At 35.6% G+C, this 17,990-nt stretch overlaps 1 protein-coding gene across 2 annotated transcripts in view; it reads left to right on the plus strand.

The window, feature by feature from the left end:
* Prkg1 (protein kinase, cGMP-dependent, type I) overlaps positions 1-12,009 on the plus strand; it is a 1,159,533-nt gene extending 1,147,524 nt beyond the window's left edge. For both annotated transcript variants that reach the window (XM_005385906.2, XM_005385905.2), the window contains exons 13-18: positions 963-1,104; positions 2,278-2,441; positions 5,039-5,161; positions 5,241-5,303; positions 6,039-6,105; positions 7,490-12,009. In XM_005385906.2, the coding sequence (XP_005385963.1) occupies positions 963-1,104; positions 2,278-2,441; positions 5,039-5,161; positions 5,241-5,303; positions 6,039-6,105; positions 7,490-7,588 (658 nt within the window). In that variant the 3' untranslated portion in view covers positions 7,589-12,009. The remainder of the gene's footprint in view (positions 1-962; positions 1,105-2,277; positions 2,442-5,038; positions 5,162-5,240; positions 5,304-6,038; positions 6,106-7,489) is intronic.
* The last annotated feature ends 5,981 nt before the right edge of the window (positions 12,010-17,990 follow it).

The following is a 17,990-nucleotide window of genomic DNA, read 5'->3' on the forward strand; positions in this document are numbered from 1 at the left end:
ATTATTAAATTGAGTGTACTACTTGGGAAAGAAAACAGTTTATCTACAGAATGGAAAGCATGAAGGTTGTGCCCTAACACTAAGGAGTTAACCTTAGATGCCGAAGTTTTTCCCTTAAGTATGTGAGGCAATCAATCGATGAATGTGAATATGCAAATATACTTGAAGAGAGATTAAAACCAGAGAAAAGAGAGAGAGAGAGAGAGAGAGAGAGAGAGAGAGAGAGAGAGAGAGAGAGAGAGCTTTCTTGCTAAGTATTATAATCAAGTTACCACTCTCTCCCAGTTACTCTTCCCTTTTAATTGTCTTCTAGTTCTAACTTTTCCTACTATAAGAAGGCAGTAGTGGTAAAAAGTAAGTATTATTTGTGTTGAAGACAGAGGCTTCAAAAGTAGAATACTTAGCTGCTAGTATGATGGTGTGAGTAGCATTAACAAACATTCCAGTGTGGGTCTTTGAAAAATATAACTTTTATTTACATTCTCATGAAACATATATACCAAATTTATGAAATGTCAAAGACAGGTTTCTACCTAAATTAGCAATAAAACCATAAACCTCTCCTTGGTAGACAGATTCTAAATTAGGAGTCTTTCCCATACCCACTGCTGTAACTCTACACTTTTTCAGATGGTAGGGTGCTGTTGAGAGCCCGCTATATACATGAAGTCACTATGCACGTGAAAGTTGGTGTGGTATTGTGCTCTTCTTGAACCCTTTCAAGAAGTTAAACTGCCTCACTCACTTCCAATGACAGAGAGCTCTTTGGTTTGACCCTCAAATGTTTTAGAAAACCCAAAGGAATTGCAATCATGTGATATGCAGACAGCAGAATATGTGTCTCTGGGTTAAATTTTGCCACAGGAATGTAATGAAATGTGAAAAAAAGAATAAAAACCTTCTTAAAGGAACTAATTTTTCATATACTTTGCTTTTCTTTCTATCTTTTCTTTCTATCTCAGAGGTTCATTTGAAGATTCAACAACAAGATTTTACACAGCCTGTGTTGTAGAAGCTTTTGCTTATCTCCATTCCAAAGGAATCATTTATAGGGACCTCAAGCCAGAAAATCTCATTCTAGACCATCGGGGCTATGCCAAGCTGGTTAGTGCATTTTACATGAGTTCTTTCTTGAAGTTTTCAAATACTATTTACTAATAAAACTGTGTTCATTTGCCAACATTAAAAACTGTGTTCTATGTTAGTGTTATATATTTTCTTTTTGAAAAAAAATCTTTTCTTAAATATAGGTTTTTTTCATGTTGCAGTTTTCAATGAAATATTTTTAATTAAGTAAAAGTTACCAGAAATTAAATTGTCTAAGTTTAGGTTAGTAATACCCTGACAAAACCTGCCTTGTGACCAGTATGAGAAATCATCCTTGCTGGCTTGTATTCACAGAGCTTATAGAATTTATTTTTTTAGCTAACCTTCTATTCTTTAAAGGCAGTATATGTTTACATTATAGGAAACTGTGAAGCATTTTAATATTTTAGGTGTTAAAAAATGCTGAGGTAAGAAACTGGGCCTTGAAAATAATATTATTAAGGCTATAACACAAACAAGTGTTAACAGTTGTTCAGAAGTTCTAAAGATTTACTGTAGAAGCAAATTTCTCTCTTTCAAGAGTATACAACATTTTGGGGCTTGGATCAGTCAGTGTCTGATTATATTTTTAAATTTTGAAATTTTTGTTCAGTAGAAAACTGCAGTCAGTTATGTGTAGTCTCAACTGAATTGTTTTAGAAAAGCAAAAGTTTTCCTGCATTTGCAGCTCATCCTTCAAATGGTTTTTAAAAAATTTAAGGCTACATTTCAATTTTATCTGATGTTTACCAAGGGAAAATCTTTGGTACCATAGCTGTGTTACTTACTTCCCTCAACAAGCAAGCGGATTCTCAAATAATTAATACTAGGTGAATTGTCACCTTCATGAAGTCTAGCCTAAATCATGCATAATCTGAGAAAGATGCCAGGTAGGCCCACCAAATGTTATAAAATTTTTGAGCAAAGAAGAAATTTCCTCTGGTAAAAAATAGGAAAAATGAAAAGTATTTCCAGAAAGAAAGATTTGCCTTTTCTTTTTCATGTAACAAATTTTATCTAATACTCACATTTCATATTTTCCTTTGAAACTGAGATTGAACAGGTTGACACTGTTCATTTGCAATATACCTGGTTTCTGTTTTTATGTGTTTTCAATCACCAGCCTATTCAGCAAAAGAACTTACTGCTGTATTACTTATTCATAAAATTTTATTTTTCTACCATCGTAAGGTTGATTTTGGCTTTGCAAAGAAAATAGGATTTGGAAAGAAAACATGGACTTTTTGTGGGACTCCAGAGTATGTAGCCCCAGAGATCATCCTCAACAAAGGCCACGACATTTCAGCGGACTACTGGTCACTGGGAATTCTAATGTATGAACTTCTGACTGGCAGGTATGGACATTGACAGAGAACTGCTAGTAAAACTCGAGCACACACAACTACATGCTCCTGCCTTTGTCCCACGGATTTGACCATCTCAACGTTATCTTGCACTATGTCAGCACCGCATTTCAAGTAGTTAGGCAAGTGACCACAAATTCATGAAGCTAGATTTAAAATAGGTCAGATGAGGCAGCCAACACACATGCTAATTATGTGTATGTGTATAAACGTAAACAGTCCCATATCTTTATTTAAGATTTTTGAGTCCAATCATTTAGCAAAAATTAAAGTAAGGGATGTTTAATCATATAAAGATTTCTAGGCTCAAATATCTGTAGAAGTAAGAGGGCATGTTAGTAATTTTTATATCTAAAGGAAATGTGAATATTTTGCTGATCTTTTGTGTAACCTTATAATCAATAGGTATGAGGGATACACGAGATGTATGACTGAATTATAAGCTCCTCATGGATCCATACTAAAAGAATGCTGAGGACAGTGAGTAATAGAATCATGATGACTGATGTAGGTCAAAAGAGGTCCAGGTTTAACCAGAGGGCTTTTGAGGAATATAAGACTTTAGCTGAACCTTAAACAAAGAATAAAATGTAGATGTAGAAGAAAGAGGAAGGGCATTCCAGGTAGAGAGGCACAGCTTTCCTAAAATTACTAAAATAAAGGTAGTGTATGATCCATCAATCCACTTCTGAGTGTATTTCCAAATGAGAGGAAATTGGTGTGCTAAGGAGACATCTGCAGTCCTATGCCTGCTGCAGAACTATTCAGAACAGCCAAGAAGAGAGGCAACCTCAGTAAGTGTCATCACCTGAGGTATGGACGAAGGAAATTGTTGTCTCAGATAAACATATAAATATAAAATAAATTTATTTTTGAAAAAGTATTAATAATAAAAATCCAAATGTGGTTTTTCCTCATTTTTTAAACTAAAGATAAAATTAGCACATTAAGAGAGTGAAGAGAATATTTAACCAAAACATCAAATGAATAGAAAACTTTTAAATTCTAAGATTATTCTAAATAATTGTATGTTAATCCATTTTAAAAAGGGACTACACTGACAGTTAGTTAGGGCAGGTGGGGGAGGGAGATGAAAAAAATTAAGAGGTGTTACATATGTGGATGTACTGCCCACGAGGAATATACTGCAAACGTGTACTAATAAAAATAAAATTTAAATAACATGGATAATTACTACTTAAGGCACATTAAACAGAAAATGCTTGTGGAAAGAAAATCAAAGCACATGTCATCACAGCCCTTAACAAAAGAAAACATGCTAGCCTCTATTTGAAGCCTCTCTCACAAGAGGAAATAATTTCAACTATTAATAAGCATGAGAGGTAAAAAATACGTACGATTTTTTCCAAAGAGATATGTATCAATAAAATTAATTAATTAAAAATATGTAATAACCATACTCAAGTTAAATTTATTACAGATTATCATGGTCACTAAAACTCTATGTTTAACAATTAAAATTTACAGTCTGTAGAAGAGTTTAGAATTGGTTTACCAGTATCTAGTGATTAAAGGAAATGTACTTATTTGAAAATAAATTTGATTTACCTGAAAATATAATATCTACAAAAAATTCAACAGTTCTTGCTTATCAGGGTTTCTGTATTACATTCTTATTCCCAAAGAGGGTGCCTCAGGTAAGTCATCTGCTGAGGACCGGTGAACGGAGGACGAAGAGGAGGAGCACTGTTGCTGGAAGTTTGCAATCGGCAGATGTTTGATTGATCCTTTGCTGATTGCAAAGTACTGTGTTCCCCTCTGAGTTGAAGAGTGGAGCTAACCAGGGGAGAATAAAAGTGAGCCTAAAAGCAAAAACAGATATACAACATAGCCATAGAAATCAAGAACATAGTCTTATAAGATAAGACAAGTGGATAAATGGTGCTATGAGAAAATGTGACAAAGGGCTTTACAGTTTAAAAATCAAGCATTAGATTAGATTATTAGGTAATTTTGGCTGAGACAGGTTATACAATCAGTTATATTAGGTTGCCCTGAAGAGGCCTTTTTGGAGGAGCAAATTAACCCTTAAACTGAGACTAGGCCAAGTGAGGCCTTAGCCAAATAAACATGAGCGGAACCTGCAGGCAAAGGAGTAGCGTCTGAGCTGGGAAAGGACCCGGTGTTGCGGAGCAGCGGAGAAGCTGCCGGCCTGGGTCGCGGTGAGCGAGGGTGGCTGGCATGAGCCATCTGGTCAGACTCTGGGTGCTCTTATACCTCACCCTAATAATTTCAGACTTTGTCTTAAGTGGGAAAGTTAAGTAGTGTGGGAAAGGCCAGAAAGTTAAGGAGGAAGTGAATGACCACGCCAGCAGGAGTGGTTTAGGTACCCGCCTTCAAAGAAATAAAAAGAACAGTGGTCACTGCTGACCCACGTACGGTCTTGCTGAGGGATTTACATGGCAGGGCTTTCACAGAGCTTTGCTATTAATCAGAATTTTATCCCACTTTCATTCAACATAAGAATTGATGTCGCTTGTGAGGTTTATAAGGATGTGAATATTTTTGGTTCAGGGTGCACAAATTGTATCCATGATTATCTCTTATTGTACCTCTCACTTTTGCAGTCCACCTTTCTCAGGCCCAGATCCCATGAAAACCTATAATATCATACTGAGGGGGATTGACATGATAGAATTTCCAAAGAAGATTGCTAAAAATGCTGCTAATTTAATTAAGAAACTGTGCAGGTGAGTGTCTTAACCGCAGTGTTTTTGAAAGGGCCATCCCATGAAAAATTTATTTAACAAAATATTATCTTGTTTTTAGGGATAATCCATCAGAAAGGCTAGGAAATTTGAAAAATGGAGTGAAAGACATTCAAAAGCACAAGTAAGTATTCTTTTCTTCTAACTCTAGGTTTATCTCTCTTGGACTGTTGTCTAACACTTCCGGGAAACGGACATCCTTTCAGAGGAACTTATTTACTGAGATACCTGTGAGTGTGTTTCTAGAAGCCCTGCTAAGAATTTGGTGGAAGCATCTGCTAACAGTGACACCTTTCAAAGATAAAACAAACAAAAAAACTTTAGTGTCACGGTGGTGCTCTTCATTTTCACAGGACAGCTGTACATACAATGTCTTCTATTAACATGCAAGAAAATAAAGAAACTAGGATACAAAGGAACAAATAATGTGACGAGGTGAACCAGCTGAGGCTACACACTGAATCAGGCACAAAGATGGGAAGTTAACTTTCTGTCCTGACTTTCCTTGCCCTGATTCTCCACCTTTAAGATAAAATATCGCCTGAGACACAGGGCCTTGCATATTATGACATTTGTTAAATTATAATGACAGTGTAGGCACACAGTCAGTCAGACATGACTGAAGTAACGGGGGAAAAAGTTTGTGTAGATGTTGATGTTTCACTTGACAGATACCCTTTTAAAAATATGCATTGCACAAAGTGAGCTAATGGAAAAAACACTTCAATTAAATAAACATTTTTGTCTTGTTAAAATGTTCACCTGACTGCTTTCTACTGCATGTGTATTTCATCTGTTGGAATGAGGAGACTTTAGCCGAGATGTAAAGCCTGTAACTGTCTGTATTTTTCTTTTCTAGATGGTTTGAGGGCTTTAACTGGGAAGGCTTAAGGAAAGGCACCTTGACACCTCCCATCATACCAAGCGTAAGTGGACTTTCCAGCTCATAAGTGTGTGATGCACTGGATGGTGTTTATCTCAGTCAACAAAACCCTGTTGCTTTTAAATTTTATCCGATGATCACTTTAAATAAAATGCAAAAGAAGTGCCATGTAAAAATAATGTCATATTCTAAAATCCAAGCTTAAAATCAGATACATGTTGGAGTGGGTACTGTATGTATTTTGCGCTTATCTTTTTAAACTGTTTATTTTAAGTTTCACTTAGTGATGAGTAAGAGTTAGCTTTTGTTACTAAAAATGTTAAATACATGTAGATATTGAATAGAAAAAGGTGATGGGGGTGCTGGGGATTTAGCTCAGTGGCACAGCGCCTGCCTGGCAAGTACAAGGTTGTGAGTTTGATTCCCGGTACCGGAAAAAAAAAAAAAAGAAAGAAAGAAAAAGGTGATGAACCTGCAGTTATCAGCTTTATCAGCTCTCATTTCTTGGCCAGCCTGTTTTCATTTCTGTTCCCCCATAGTTCTTCCTGCTGTTCCACTGTGATTTTAAAGGACTTCCAGGCACACTGTGTGTCCTTTCAATCCTTCCACTCAGCTTTTCTGATAGTTGGTTTACTGAGTGGACTGTTTCCACTGAGCTGACCAGAAAGAGATCTCAACTTATTGCACTGTCTTTTTTCATCAGTACCGTGTCTGTTTCATAACACGTGTGGCACCATAAGGAGGGAAGGGTGCTTTGTGATCCTGGGACTTTCATTTACGTGCTGCCTAGCTCACCACTAACTTCAGACTGCTACCTATGCAGAGGCATTTTCCCTTCTAAGATTTATTTCTGCACTCATATTTGCTTTTCATTAAACAAAACCATATCACATCAAAATAGAAATGATTATGTCTCGGATTACAGATAGTAATTGCATTCAAGAAGCTTTGGTTTTAGAACAAGAGCAAAGTAAGACGCTGGTGGAGATAAATGTTAAACCCATGTTACCTTAAGCTAAAATTTATCAGGGGTCACTTTGTATGAAATAAGTAGCAATTTGAATGGGTTTTTACTGATGTTTTGTAGATAGGGCTTTGCCCAGTAAATTTGTAATAGCTTTGTTCAAGTTTAGAACTGACTTTTATTATGCTTAGAATAAACACCCAAGAGCCTTAATGTGGCCTAACAGACCCTTTGTAAACGTAGCTCCTGTCTACTTCCCCAGCATCACCTTATTTATTTCCCTCCCTTTTTATACAGTAGTCACGTAGGCATCTTTTCCTTAATTCGAAGCACAGTACTCCCCCATCTCAGGACTTTTGCATGTGTTATACCTTCTTTATTAATCATGACAAATAATATTCTACTTTGGAATTGTACTAAAGAAAACTAGATACCTCTTTTCCTTCATTCTCTCCCATTTCAGGTTGCATCGCCTACAGACACAAGCAATTTTGACAGTTTCCCTGAGGACAGTGATGAACCACCACCTGACGACAACTCAGGCTGGGATATAGACTTCTAATGTATTTCTCTTACCTGCTTCTGCCTTGCTGAAGACAGCTTTTTCTGAGACACAGCTGCCAGCAAACTTGAGGGAAAGAGAGAAGATTAGTGCTCGGGGTCACCATGATGCCTTTGATCGATGCTGCTCCAGTAACTACAGTGGCATTAGGACTTATGCTTAGATGATACTAGTGCTCTTTACATGTTTTCTGTTTGAATCTAAAATAGCAGTTGACATGGTGGTCCTGAAGCAAAGCCTTTCACCAGTAAAGAGATGTTTTCTATTGTTGCAATGATCTTGCTTTGCTCTGATTATACTTCGAAAGACTGTAGGAAACACGTCAATCTAGTAAAAAAGTCTGTACCTTGCTAGAATTGTCTAGATAATGAAAGAATAATATATTGGGTACGATAGGTTACTATGGTACAGAGCCAGGGCTAATCCCTTTCTTCAAGTGAAGGTTGTGGAATCTCTTACTGCAAGCCGGTGTATATACCGTACAAAAGAGGACCACACATCTGTGGGCCGCAGAGTTCATGTCAAACCAGTGCTAGAAGTTTCATGATTTTATTTCCCAGCAGTGCTGATGACAAGACTGAATGTTACCTTTTCTTTCAGACAGATTTTAAAAATTGATACGATAAAAGCACAACTGCTATGGATTCTGCTGAGAACTTTCATAGCAGGTATATATGCGTTTTCACAGAAGATTGAAAAGATGCATGATATTTGTTTATTTCTTTTGACAAATTGGCATGATAAAGTGGAGATAAAGGCAATTCACAAAACCATTTCATATTTTTAAAAAGATATTGTATGTAAAGATGGTCCTGGAAATAAATGACTAGCAGCCAATTGGTTTTATTTATTACCTAATATGCCCTCAAACTGAGGCTTAAAATACTCCCTTTTATAAAAATAAACCCTTGGGATGAGGGTAGGGTAGGGTGGGAGGGAAAAATACCCATCCAAAAAGTAAAATAAAAAAACTATATAGGTGCTATGTATATCTTTCATCTGTAATGTCAATGTCTGAATGGACAACACAAATTCTAATCATTATATGTCTAGCCAGACTCAAGCATTTTCACTAAATTTATTAAACCAAACTCATGTCAGATTTTGCTCATACAACATAATCTAGATTTGAGAGCAAAAGGTGATTACAAACCTATTTGAACTAGCCTTTTGTCTTAGGCCTGAACCAGAGAGAGAGAAAGAGAGAGAGGAAGAGAGGGGCAGAGAGAGAGAGAGAGAGAGAGAACAAAGTAAGAAAGCACAAAGTCAAGGTTACTAAGATCTACTAGGAAACCTTACTTATCTGAGGTCAGAGAATGTGAAAGGAAGCTGGCCACCTGTGGATTACTTTTTTTCTTGATTGAACTCAGACAATTGTCATAGTAGGAAAGGACTAGCAAGAAAAAACAGGAATCTGATTTATTAAAAATAAAGGTTAGGCAAATAGAAGAGAAACATTATGATCCTGAAATTTCATGATAGTTAGGAAAGACTAGATTTGAAAACATCAAACTGAATTTCTCTTTTGTCATAGGGAAAAGAATCTGCAAATTAAATTGAATCTGTTCTTGGCAAGACAATTGACCATAATTAGCTGTCGTATGTAGCAGAGCCGTTTGGGAAGCTTTTCCTGCACAGATAGCATTACACCCACGCAGATAAATGTGTAACCTTCCAGCTGTCCTACTGATATGGAACTGTATGTAAATTTGGTATAATAAATACTGATTTGCTTTTATCCAGTAGACTTTTAAAAATCTAATATACATGTTGCCACCAAAATATGTCCAGTTAGATCATAATATTATAGCCAAGAAAGCATTTATTATGTATTTAAGTTTTCATATTCAAAACTACTTTAGAATATGACATCAGAATAAAATATTCTAAAATAATTGGGAGGATGAAACTATTAAGAGTATATGGTATATAATTAGAATACAGTTCTACTAAAACTTTGATTCTAAGATATTATTATTGTGTCTTTGGAACTTTCCATCTTATAAACAGTTTCTCAAAATCAATGTATTTGCCAAGATATATGTTTTCTGCTAAAGATTTTAGAATATAAGATTAAACATATCAAAATCAAGCTCTGAATACTAGTTCAGAAGTTTTAGATTTCTTTTCACTGGGCTTTAAAATTATATAACCCCACATTATCATAGGAATTTAATAATTTTGGTTGAAAGTGCTGTTTAGGCATGCTAAAGGCTTGCTAGCATAATGAGAAAACGAATGTGCTCTTACAATTACTGAAATATGCCAAAGCCCCTGAAATAAGCACTTACTATGGATTTGGGGACTATGGTTCAAGTCTAAGACACCCATACTTTGAATCAGTTCTACGGAGAAGGAAGAAGTAGCATTCAGCACACTGTAACTGTAGTGTTTTCCCCACTCATAACTGCATCTTTGTTCATTTCACCTGCGTCATTGCATTGGGATGTCTAAAGCAATCACCAAAAACTAAAGGCGAACTATATCTTCCAAAAGTTACTTCCTGATAACATTCATCTGATTTCAAACATTGACTTTGAAGGAATTAAATCTTGTCTTAATGAAGACACTAGGGCTATAATTCATGATCAACTTCATAAAGTCCCTCTCACTTTATTTCTGAATTCTTCATGGCCCCTCTTTTTTTTTTTTTTTTTCTTAAAAAACACCTGGATTGGTTAGAATAGTGCCAACTTGTTTGATTTGTTAACTGACTTTCTTGTTAATACTTTGAGTTTGGGAAATAAGGGCTTTCTGTGTGTTTTAACTCACAGGAAAAATGAAAACCGCAAAAGGAAGGAACATTGTAATATGTGACGTAAATTGAACTCATTAGAGAAATGATTTCTGGAAAATTGTTATAATTAAGTTTTATGTTTGTTACCTTCTTTATTATTAAGATATGAATCAGACTCATGTCATATTTAAAGCAAATTTATTTTGATTATATTCTTTATGAGTCATATTTTTGCTAAAAATTATGGAACATACATGTGACTTACACATGTATAATAATAATAAACTCAACTACTGAATCTTCCTTGTTTAATTTCTGAATGATGGAATTGATGATGAACTTAAAGAAGTCAGCTACCATATTAAACTCAAAGATCTTAGAACTGATATCATAAAATAGAGGTGATCTGTGCATTATCCATAACAATGTTTTATTTCACAATAGGACCACAGACAAATATTTATGTAAATAGATATTTTTGTGTGAAATTTTGTGGTACATATAACTTTTTTTAGTGTTTCACAGCATTATTATTTCATTTTATTTGTATTGAATAATGTTTTTAGGTCTAAGTAGACTTGAATTAATGTCATAATTGTCAGTATTATTGAAAATTATGTCAACAGTACTGTTATTCATCTGTCCTATAGTTTAGAACATAACCTGGCTATCGGCATTGTTGCAAGTGCCTTAAATTCATGGCATCTTATTAAAAAAACAAATTTGGTGTTATGCTGCATGACAAAGACAAACACACCTCAAAATGTTGTCCTTTCTTAGCTTGCTGCGTTTTACAGTTCTTTCTGCTAAACAATTTCTAAGCCTTTATTATATAATATTGATCAATTACAGAAATGATAAAAGTTGTTCTCTTATTTCTGTTACATGTACCAGAGCTGTGTATCTGTTAATGAGATACAGCGTCATTTCTGTGAAATGTATAAATGTATGTGCAGGTCAAATTAATATATGACATACTATCAGTCTGTATACAGGTATTCCTGTTTTGTTAAGCTGTGCAGATTCAGTTTTAAAAAATTAGTGCAGTCAAATTCTAACATGTCTCATTTTATAGACTCCATTAACAATGGTCCAACCCAAAAGAAAAATTGGAAGTGACTGCTAATCCCACCTCGTTATGAAACCAATGATGAAAACGTACCTTGGTGCACCATTAAACAAAACAGGATGCTTTCTCTGAGTTCTTGTATATGCAAATCATTTGTAAGCAAGTTTTCAACGGAACTAGACAGCAGAACATTGAAAGTATTTTGTTAGCCCTCCTCTTTATCCGCCCCTACATCAACAGACAGCTCTGGGACCTTGGCAATGACTCAGAGGTTTGGGCTTTCTGAGTAAAGAGATATTTCTTTAGCATCTATTCAATTTATTTCAATGTATGATGTTTTTACAACTGGTCAGTTCTTTTGTATTCTGATAGCTATGGTTATTTGATTGTCCTCTTACAATTTGTTCTACATGAAAGAGTCCTTTGTTAGTCAGAATGCAACAAACTGTCATCCAATGGTCATTGACCACTTGCACTCTTTTGATGTAGATTAAAAACTTTTTCATAAACTTATCCTGCTTTGATTTGCTCTGTATTTTTCCTGCAGCTGTAATTGCCGAGTGCCTGTTGTATACTTTATAGAGTTGAAATAAAAAAAAATTACTTTTGAACCTAGTTGATGTTTAATTCCATAAAAGATTCAAGGCAGAGAGTTAGTATATACTATTTGAATTGAAGCTCTGTGTAATATTGTAGAATGTCACTATAACAATGGTGAAAATACTTGTAATCCGAGCATTCTTCATGAAGCAATATCATCTATAAAATTAATACATCAGTTCACTTTAAAGATGGGAATAATATTGCTCATCTAGTGTGTAAAATAAATCAAATATAGGTGTCCACACAAAACCAGAAACTGGTAGGTTTACTAGGTTACCACCACAATTACAAATCATTCTTTTCATCATTTCTCATCAAACTCTGAAGTCGGAACACAATGAAAGGGAGAATTTTCAAATACTACTGTAGCTAGGAGGGAATTATTTCAAATGAAAAGCAAGTTCATAAGGCTTTGACTAATATTTGTTCACTGGATCCCTCTGTTGACCGTCAGATATGTAAAGAATGTAGATTAGGACACGTAGTTATAATACATCCAATTCTCCAGAACCCATGTTAATACGTTCTTCCTGCATCACCTTGCTTCTCATGACAATAAGTGGTGCACACATTAAAACTGGTCCAGAATAAAGATTCCTTCAGTTGGGCTGCTTTTGTCTTGTTGACATCACATTATCAATAACAGTGAGTTAAAAAACCCTTTTCAAAGGAAAACTGGAAATTCAGTTAGGTTTACTTTCTCAGGCAGAACCAGTGAAACAATTTGAAAAAATATGTCAATATAACACATCCTATCGGTTTATTTCTGCTGCAAATAGAATTGTAACATAAGCTTTCAGAAGCCGTTCTTTTGATTTGTATACACTAGATCTAAGAATGGCATTACTTAATCCTGAAAGGTTGTTGTTTATTATTCCCAAAGTTTTAGGAGCAGTCCACAGACCAACACTATTAAAGAGAGTATAAAAGAAATTGAAGAGGTGGGAAGGGCTGGTGATGCTGAGGATGTCACATCCTGTCCACGTTAATTTCAGTGGAATTAAATCATCACATAATGATTCAACTACAACAGTAGTTGTTGGAATTCACTTTCAAATAAGCCAAGGGTAGGTGGAGGGTGTGATCATCCAAGATGATCACACGTTATACTTGAAGACCTACCTTCAGATTCTGTTATGGCCTTCAAGGTGACATGTACCTAATATTGGATGGCTGCCACACTAACATTCTTTTCAGAAGGTCCTATTTAAACTTTTCCTCTGTTTCCATCTTCTCCACATTGAAAATCTTGTAAGTTGGTTGATAAAACATTAATGCTCTGCTCTGATAGCTCTTCAACCTACAGTGAATCTATGAAGCAAATTACAAATCCACCCCCATTATCATCAGTAAAAACATGTTAAGCTCAAGCTCATGCAAAAAATAAAAAGTGCAAGAAGAAGAGAAGGAAGAGAGCAAAAAAAGCAAAGCATATCTAACAATCTCAAAGGGTGGCCACAGATTTCACAAAATTTAATAGTAGGAAGGATTATGATTTAGAACACTAGTTTTCAAATATTAATGTCTGTCTTGGTTACTTTTCTCTCGCTGAGACAAAATAGCTGACACCCAGAATTAAGGAAAGAAAGGTTTATTTAGCTCACAGTTTCTGGCGGTTTCAGTCCATAGTCAGCTGGCTCTGAGGCAGAGTGGCACATGGCAGAGGGCAACAGTTCGTGGTGGCAGAAAACAGCAAAAGCAGCAAGAGCCAAAAGGAAAGAGCAGCCGCAGCAGCCTCTTTCCCTTCCTTATATTGTATGTAAACTACCCTCCCTAAGGCGAGTGTAGCACTCATACCCATAATCCCAACATTGGACAATGAATCAATTATAAACTCTAGAATCTTGCCCCATGACTGAATGAGGCTTTAAGGAGACATCTAGACACAAACCATAACAATGTCATAAAATGTATCTGCAATATAAACTAAAACTTGGATTTCTATGGTTGTCTACAGTTATTTTGAAGTATTACCCAGAAATCTTAATTTTTAACAGGTACTCTTAATTTATTTTGATAGAAATGCATACACACACACACACACACATATACACACACTCACACACACACACACACACTCACACACACACACACTCTCCACACAACAGAAACAGTAAAATAAAGTCCATGGGAAAATATTTGAAAATGATTGGGTAAAAGTAAAAAAAAAATAGGAAAAATAAAAGCCTATACAGAAGCATATTAAATACTCCCAAAATGTTAAATGATATTTGTATTGCCTTGAGTCTCATTTCCAATTAACATATGAAAACATGATGTTAATGATAAGCCATTTTGTTAAGAAATGGAAATCCTTAACCATTTTGTTCAGGGTTTACAAAACCTAAAAGATACCACGTTTGATATCTGGTACATTAGGGCAGGGTACTACAAATTGATCTCTATGAAAGCTGCTGGTCTGCTAACAAGAAATAATAATAATGGACTCGAGGTTTCTGGCTCAACTGGGTTTTGACCTCAGTTTAAGAATGGGTATTTCCCTGCCCAGTGGAAGTTAAGTTTAGCATTTGGATTTTCCTTGACCATTGAAAGGCCAGTCAATCACTTTACACAGAAACTTTAAGAGCCATTTCAACTTCATTGTTTCCTTGTTTCTGCACTATTGTGCTGAGCAGTTCTTATGCAGTGGCTACTCTGTGGGCTTCAGAGGGAGGATGAGGACTGCAGTGTACAGGACCAGAGAACCCAGCCAACTCACTGAGGGTTTGGCCTGGAGTATATTGTTTTGAACCGCTAGCATTTTGGCTCTCCTTGCATCAGAACCTTGCCCATCCCAATGATAAAATGCTATATGCACACAGAAGAAACGTGGGACCTGACTTGGGCTCTGCAAGGTGTCTGGGCAACCTAAATAATTCACTCTGAGGCAGGGGATAAGAGAAAAAGTCTTGGTTTTTTTTTTTTTTTTTTTTTGTTTTTCTCTGGTACCGGAAATCGAACTCACGACCTTGAGCTTGCCAGGCAGGCGCTGTGCCACTGAGCTAAATCCCCAAACCCTCAGAATAAGTCTTAAGATCCTCAATCACAGGAAGAATAAGCTTTTGATGATTTTATATAAAGCCCAATCTTTGTACAAAAACTGCCTCAAATTTGATATGCCAAAGATACTCTTGGAGTGAAGGAGGAAATATTCTTAGGACCTAGACCACCTAAAGCTGATGCTGTAAGTTACCTGTGTGATTTGGGTGAAGATTTTCAAATTTAGAAGCACTGGTATTTAGACATAGAAACAAAGAGTCCAGTAGAAATTATATTAGACATGATGTTTGGGGATTTAGTTTCTAGGAAAAGTATGATTCTTCTATTTCAGGAAAGATATAAGTGCCTGAGTGTTTTAATAATAATAACAAGTTGGAATAAATACAAAATGCCATCTCATGTATAATTTGAATGTCTTATCTGCAGTCCTTTACTAAATTACATGTACTTCACATCACTGGCATTTTGTAAATTAATATGATTTACCTACAGCCTTGATTTCTTTATCCATAAGAAAATTACTAAAATTATTTTAATAAGATAATTCTGTGATTCAGTTTTCTTAATATTTTTGAATCTCCCATTCCTATTTTTCAAAAACAAGTGTTAGAGGGGCTGGGGATTTAGCTCAGCGGCAAAAGCGCCTGCCTGAAAAAAAAACAAAAACAAAAACAAAAACAAACAAACAAAAAAAACAAGTGTTAAAAAACTAATGCCCAAGGCTAAACATGGCTCCTAGCCTGCTTTTATAAATAAAGTTTTATTAAAACAAAATAAAGCAAATGCATAGCATGTCGAGATGTTTTCATATTAAGACAGTATCTGCGCAAGCACGCCATCTGGCAAGTACAGCTTTTAAATATTAATTATGTGGTTCTTTCTTGAAAAGCTTGCTAACCCCTTATCAAAAGGAAGAGGCTTCAGCAAACCATGACTTTCGTGTGGGATTTTTTTCATAGATTCTCCACAGACAGAGGTGCTCTCTCCGCGTTCTCCAGGATCAAACTCCCATATGGGCTCAAGGAAGGACGCACACCATAAGTGCCTCAGGATTCGCATTTCTAATTCTGCTTCAACAGGGAAAGTTCTAGCACTATCTGCCCCACATTATGGGGATGTGTGTGACATTTTGTTGAAAGAAAATGTTGTGCTGTTCATTTTTAAGGAGTTTCAAAAACTATTGAACTAGGTCATATTTGAGGTTTTCTTCATGTGCAAACTTTTACATAGGTGGTTGATTATTTCTTGGAACAAAAATTCAACCAACAAAATCCAAAGGAGTAGAAATTGAGATAATTGTTACATTTGGAAGGAGAGAAATGACTAGAAGAGAACAAAGGGGACTTGTGAGGTGCTGGCAAATTAATTTAACCTGTGTGGTGAAAATTCATCCCATTATATGCCAGTATACTATACTTAAATTTCTTAGAAAAGAGTTGAGACCTATATTAAATAAATTTATATATAGGCTGGGTGTGGTAGTGCATGTCTGTAATCCCAGCACTCAGGAAGGCTGAGGCAGGAGGATCACTGCAATTTTGAGGTCAGCCTGGGCTATAAAGTGAATGCAAAGCCTGCTGAACTGCATCGTGAGACTCTGCCGCAAAAAGAGAAAATAAATAAATAATAAGTAAATAAATTTATAAGTAACAAAATTTGTAAGCTTTTTAATATCTTTTGACCAAAAAAAAAAAAAATTCTTTGTTTTTTTTTTTTTTTTTTTTTTTTTTTTTTTTTTGGTTTTTCTACGGTACCGGGAACCAAACTCATGACCTTGCGCTTGCCAGGCAGGCGCTTTGCCACTGAGCTAAATCCCCAGCCCAAAAAAAAAAAATTCTTAAAAAAAGGGTCAGGGATATAGCTCAGCAGCACAGCACCTGCCTGCCAAGTGCAAGGTTGAGTTTGATTCCTGGTACAAAAGAAAAAAAGAAAACTTAAATAATGTCTTTTGATCTGTGTAAGTTCAAGGGAGAAATGAGCCTTTTGTCCTCTTTTTTGATGTTTAAAATTAATTTGCATATGTAGAAAAATAGCTTTTATTTAATATATATCAAACATATTTAAATATGTATATATATTTTTAAACAGTACATGAGGGTCATACAGAAAGCCTGTGTTCCTTCTTATTCTTGGTGAGAGACATGGTGGAAATGTCACCATCATGAGGTCATTAGGAAATATCTAGAAAGGTTACTGGGGTGACAGGGCACAGGAAACCTCCATGGATGTAAGACTTTACCAAACACGCTGGGCACACATCATTTCAATTTGGTGTGTAGAACCATTAGGTTTACACAAAAGCACTTCAGATACGGTTATTTATATTAAAAATGTGATGCTCACAAGGTTCGAGGATGAGGCTTGGGAAAGGCATTTAAACTATAATGATCTCCTTTTGGAAACAAGTGTTATTGCAGGAGCAATCAGTGGTAAGTAGGGGATGAGGGTTTTCAAGTAGGGCCCTGATTCCAACGCTAATCAGTCATGTGACTTACAATAAGTAACTTAAATTTTCTGTTTTCTATTTTCCCCCTTTGAAAAATGGTGAAAAATATACACTATATCCCTTCAGAAATCTTCTGCTTACTACAAAATATCAAAAAAGAAAAATGTGTCTAAAAATAAATAAGCTTTCAACTGTATGTGCAAATAGAAGGAAAACTAAGTCTCAATCAATAAAAGATTATGAGAAGCTTCTGTAAAAGAAAAAAGTAAACCAGAAACCAGAGATGGTTGCTTCAGTGACAGGAGGCAAAGTTGCAAATCAGGATCCTCAAAGAAGAGATCAGTGCAGAAAGATAAGAAAAATACCAAGGATGCATTTCATACCAAAAAATGATGGCAGACAACAGGAAATGTCTCCAGGCAATCAGTAAGAGTTTATGCAAGGTTCAATGTGAAAGACATTTGGGCATTAAAGTTTTAAAATGAAGTCCTGCAGTCACAATAGCCACATGTGATCAGCTTGCTGCAATGCAGGCCAGTGCAGATTA

The sequence above is a fragment of the Chinchilla lanigera genome, unplaced genomic scaffold (genome assembly GCF_000276665.1).
Source record: "Chinchilla lanigera isolate Chin_1 unplaced genomic scaffold, ChiLan1.0 scaffold00024, whole genome shotgun sequence".
In the NCBI taxonomy this organism is placed as follows: domain Eukaryota; kingdom Metazoa; phylum Chordata; class Mammalia; order Rodentia; family Chinchillidae; genus Chinchilla; species Chinchilla lanigera.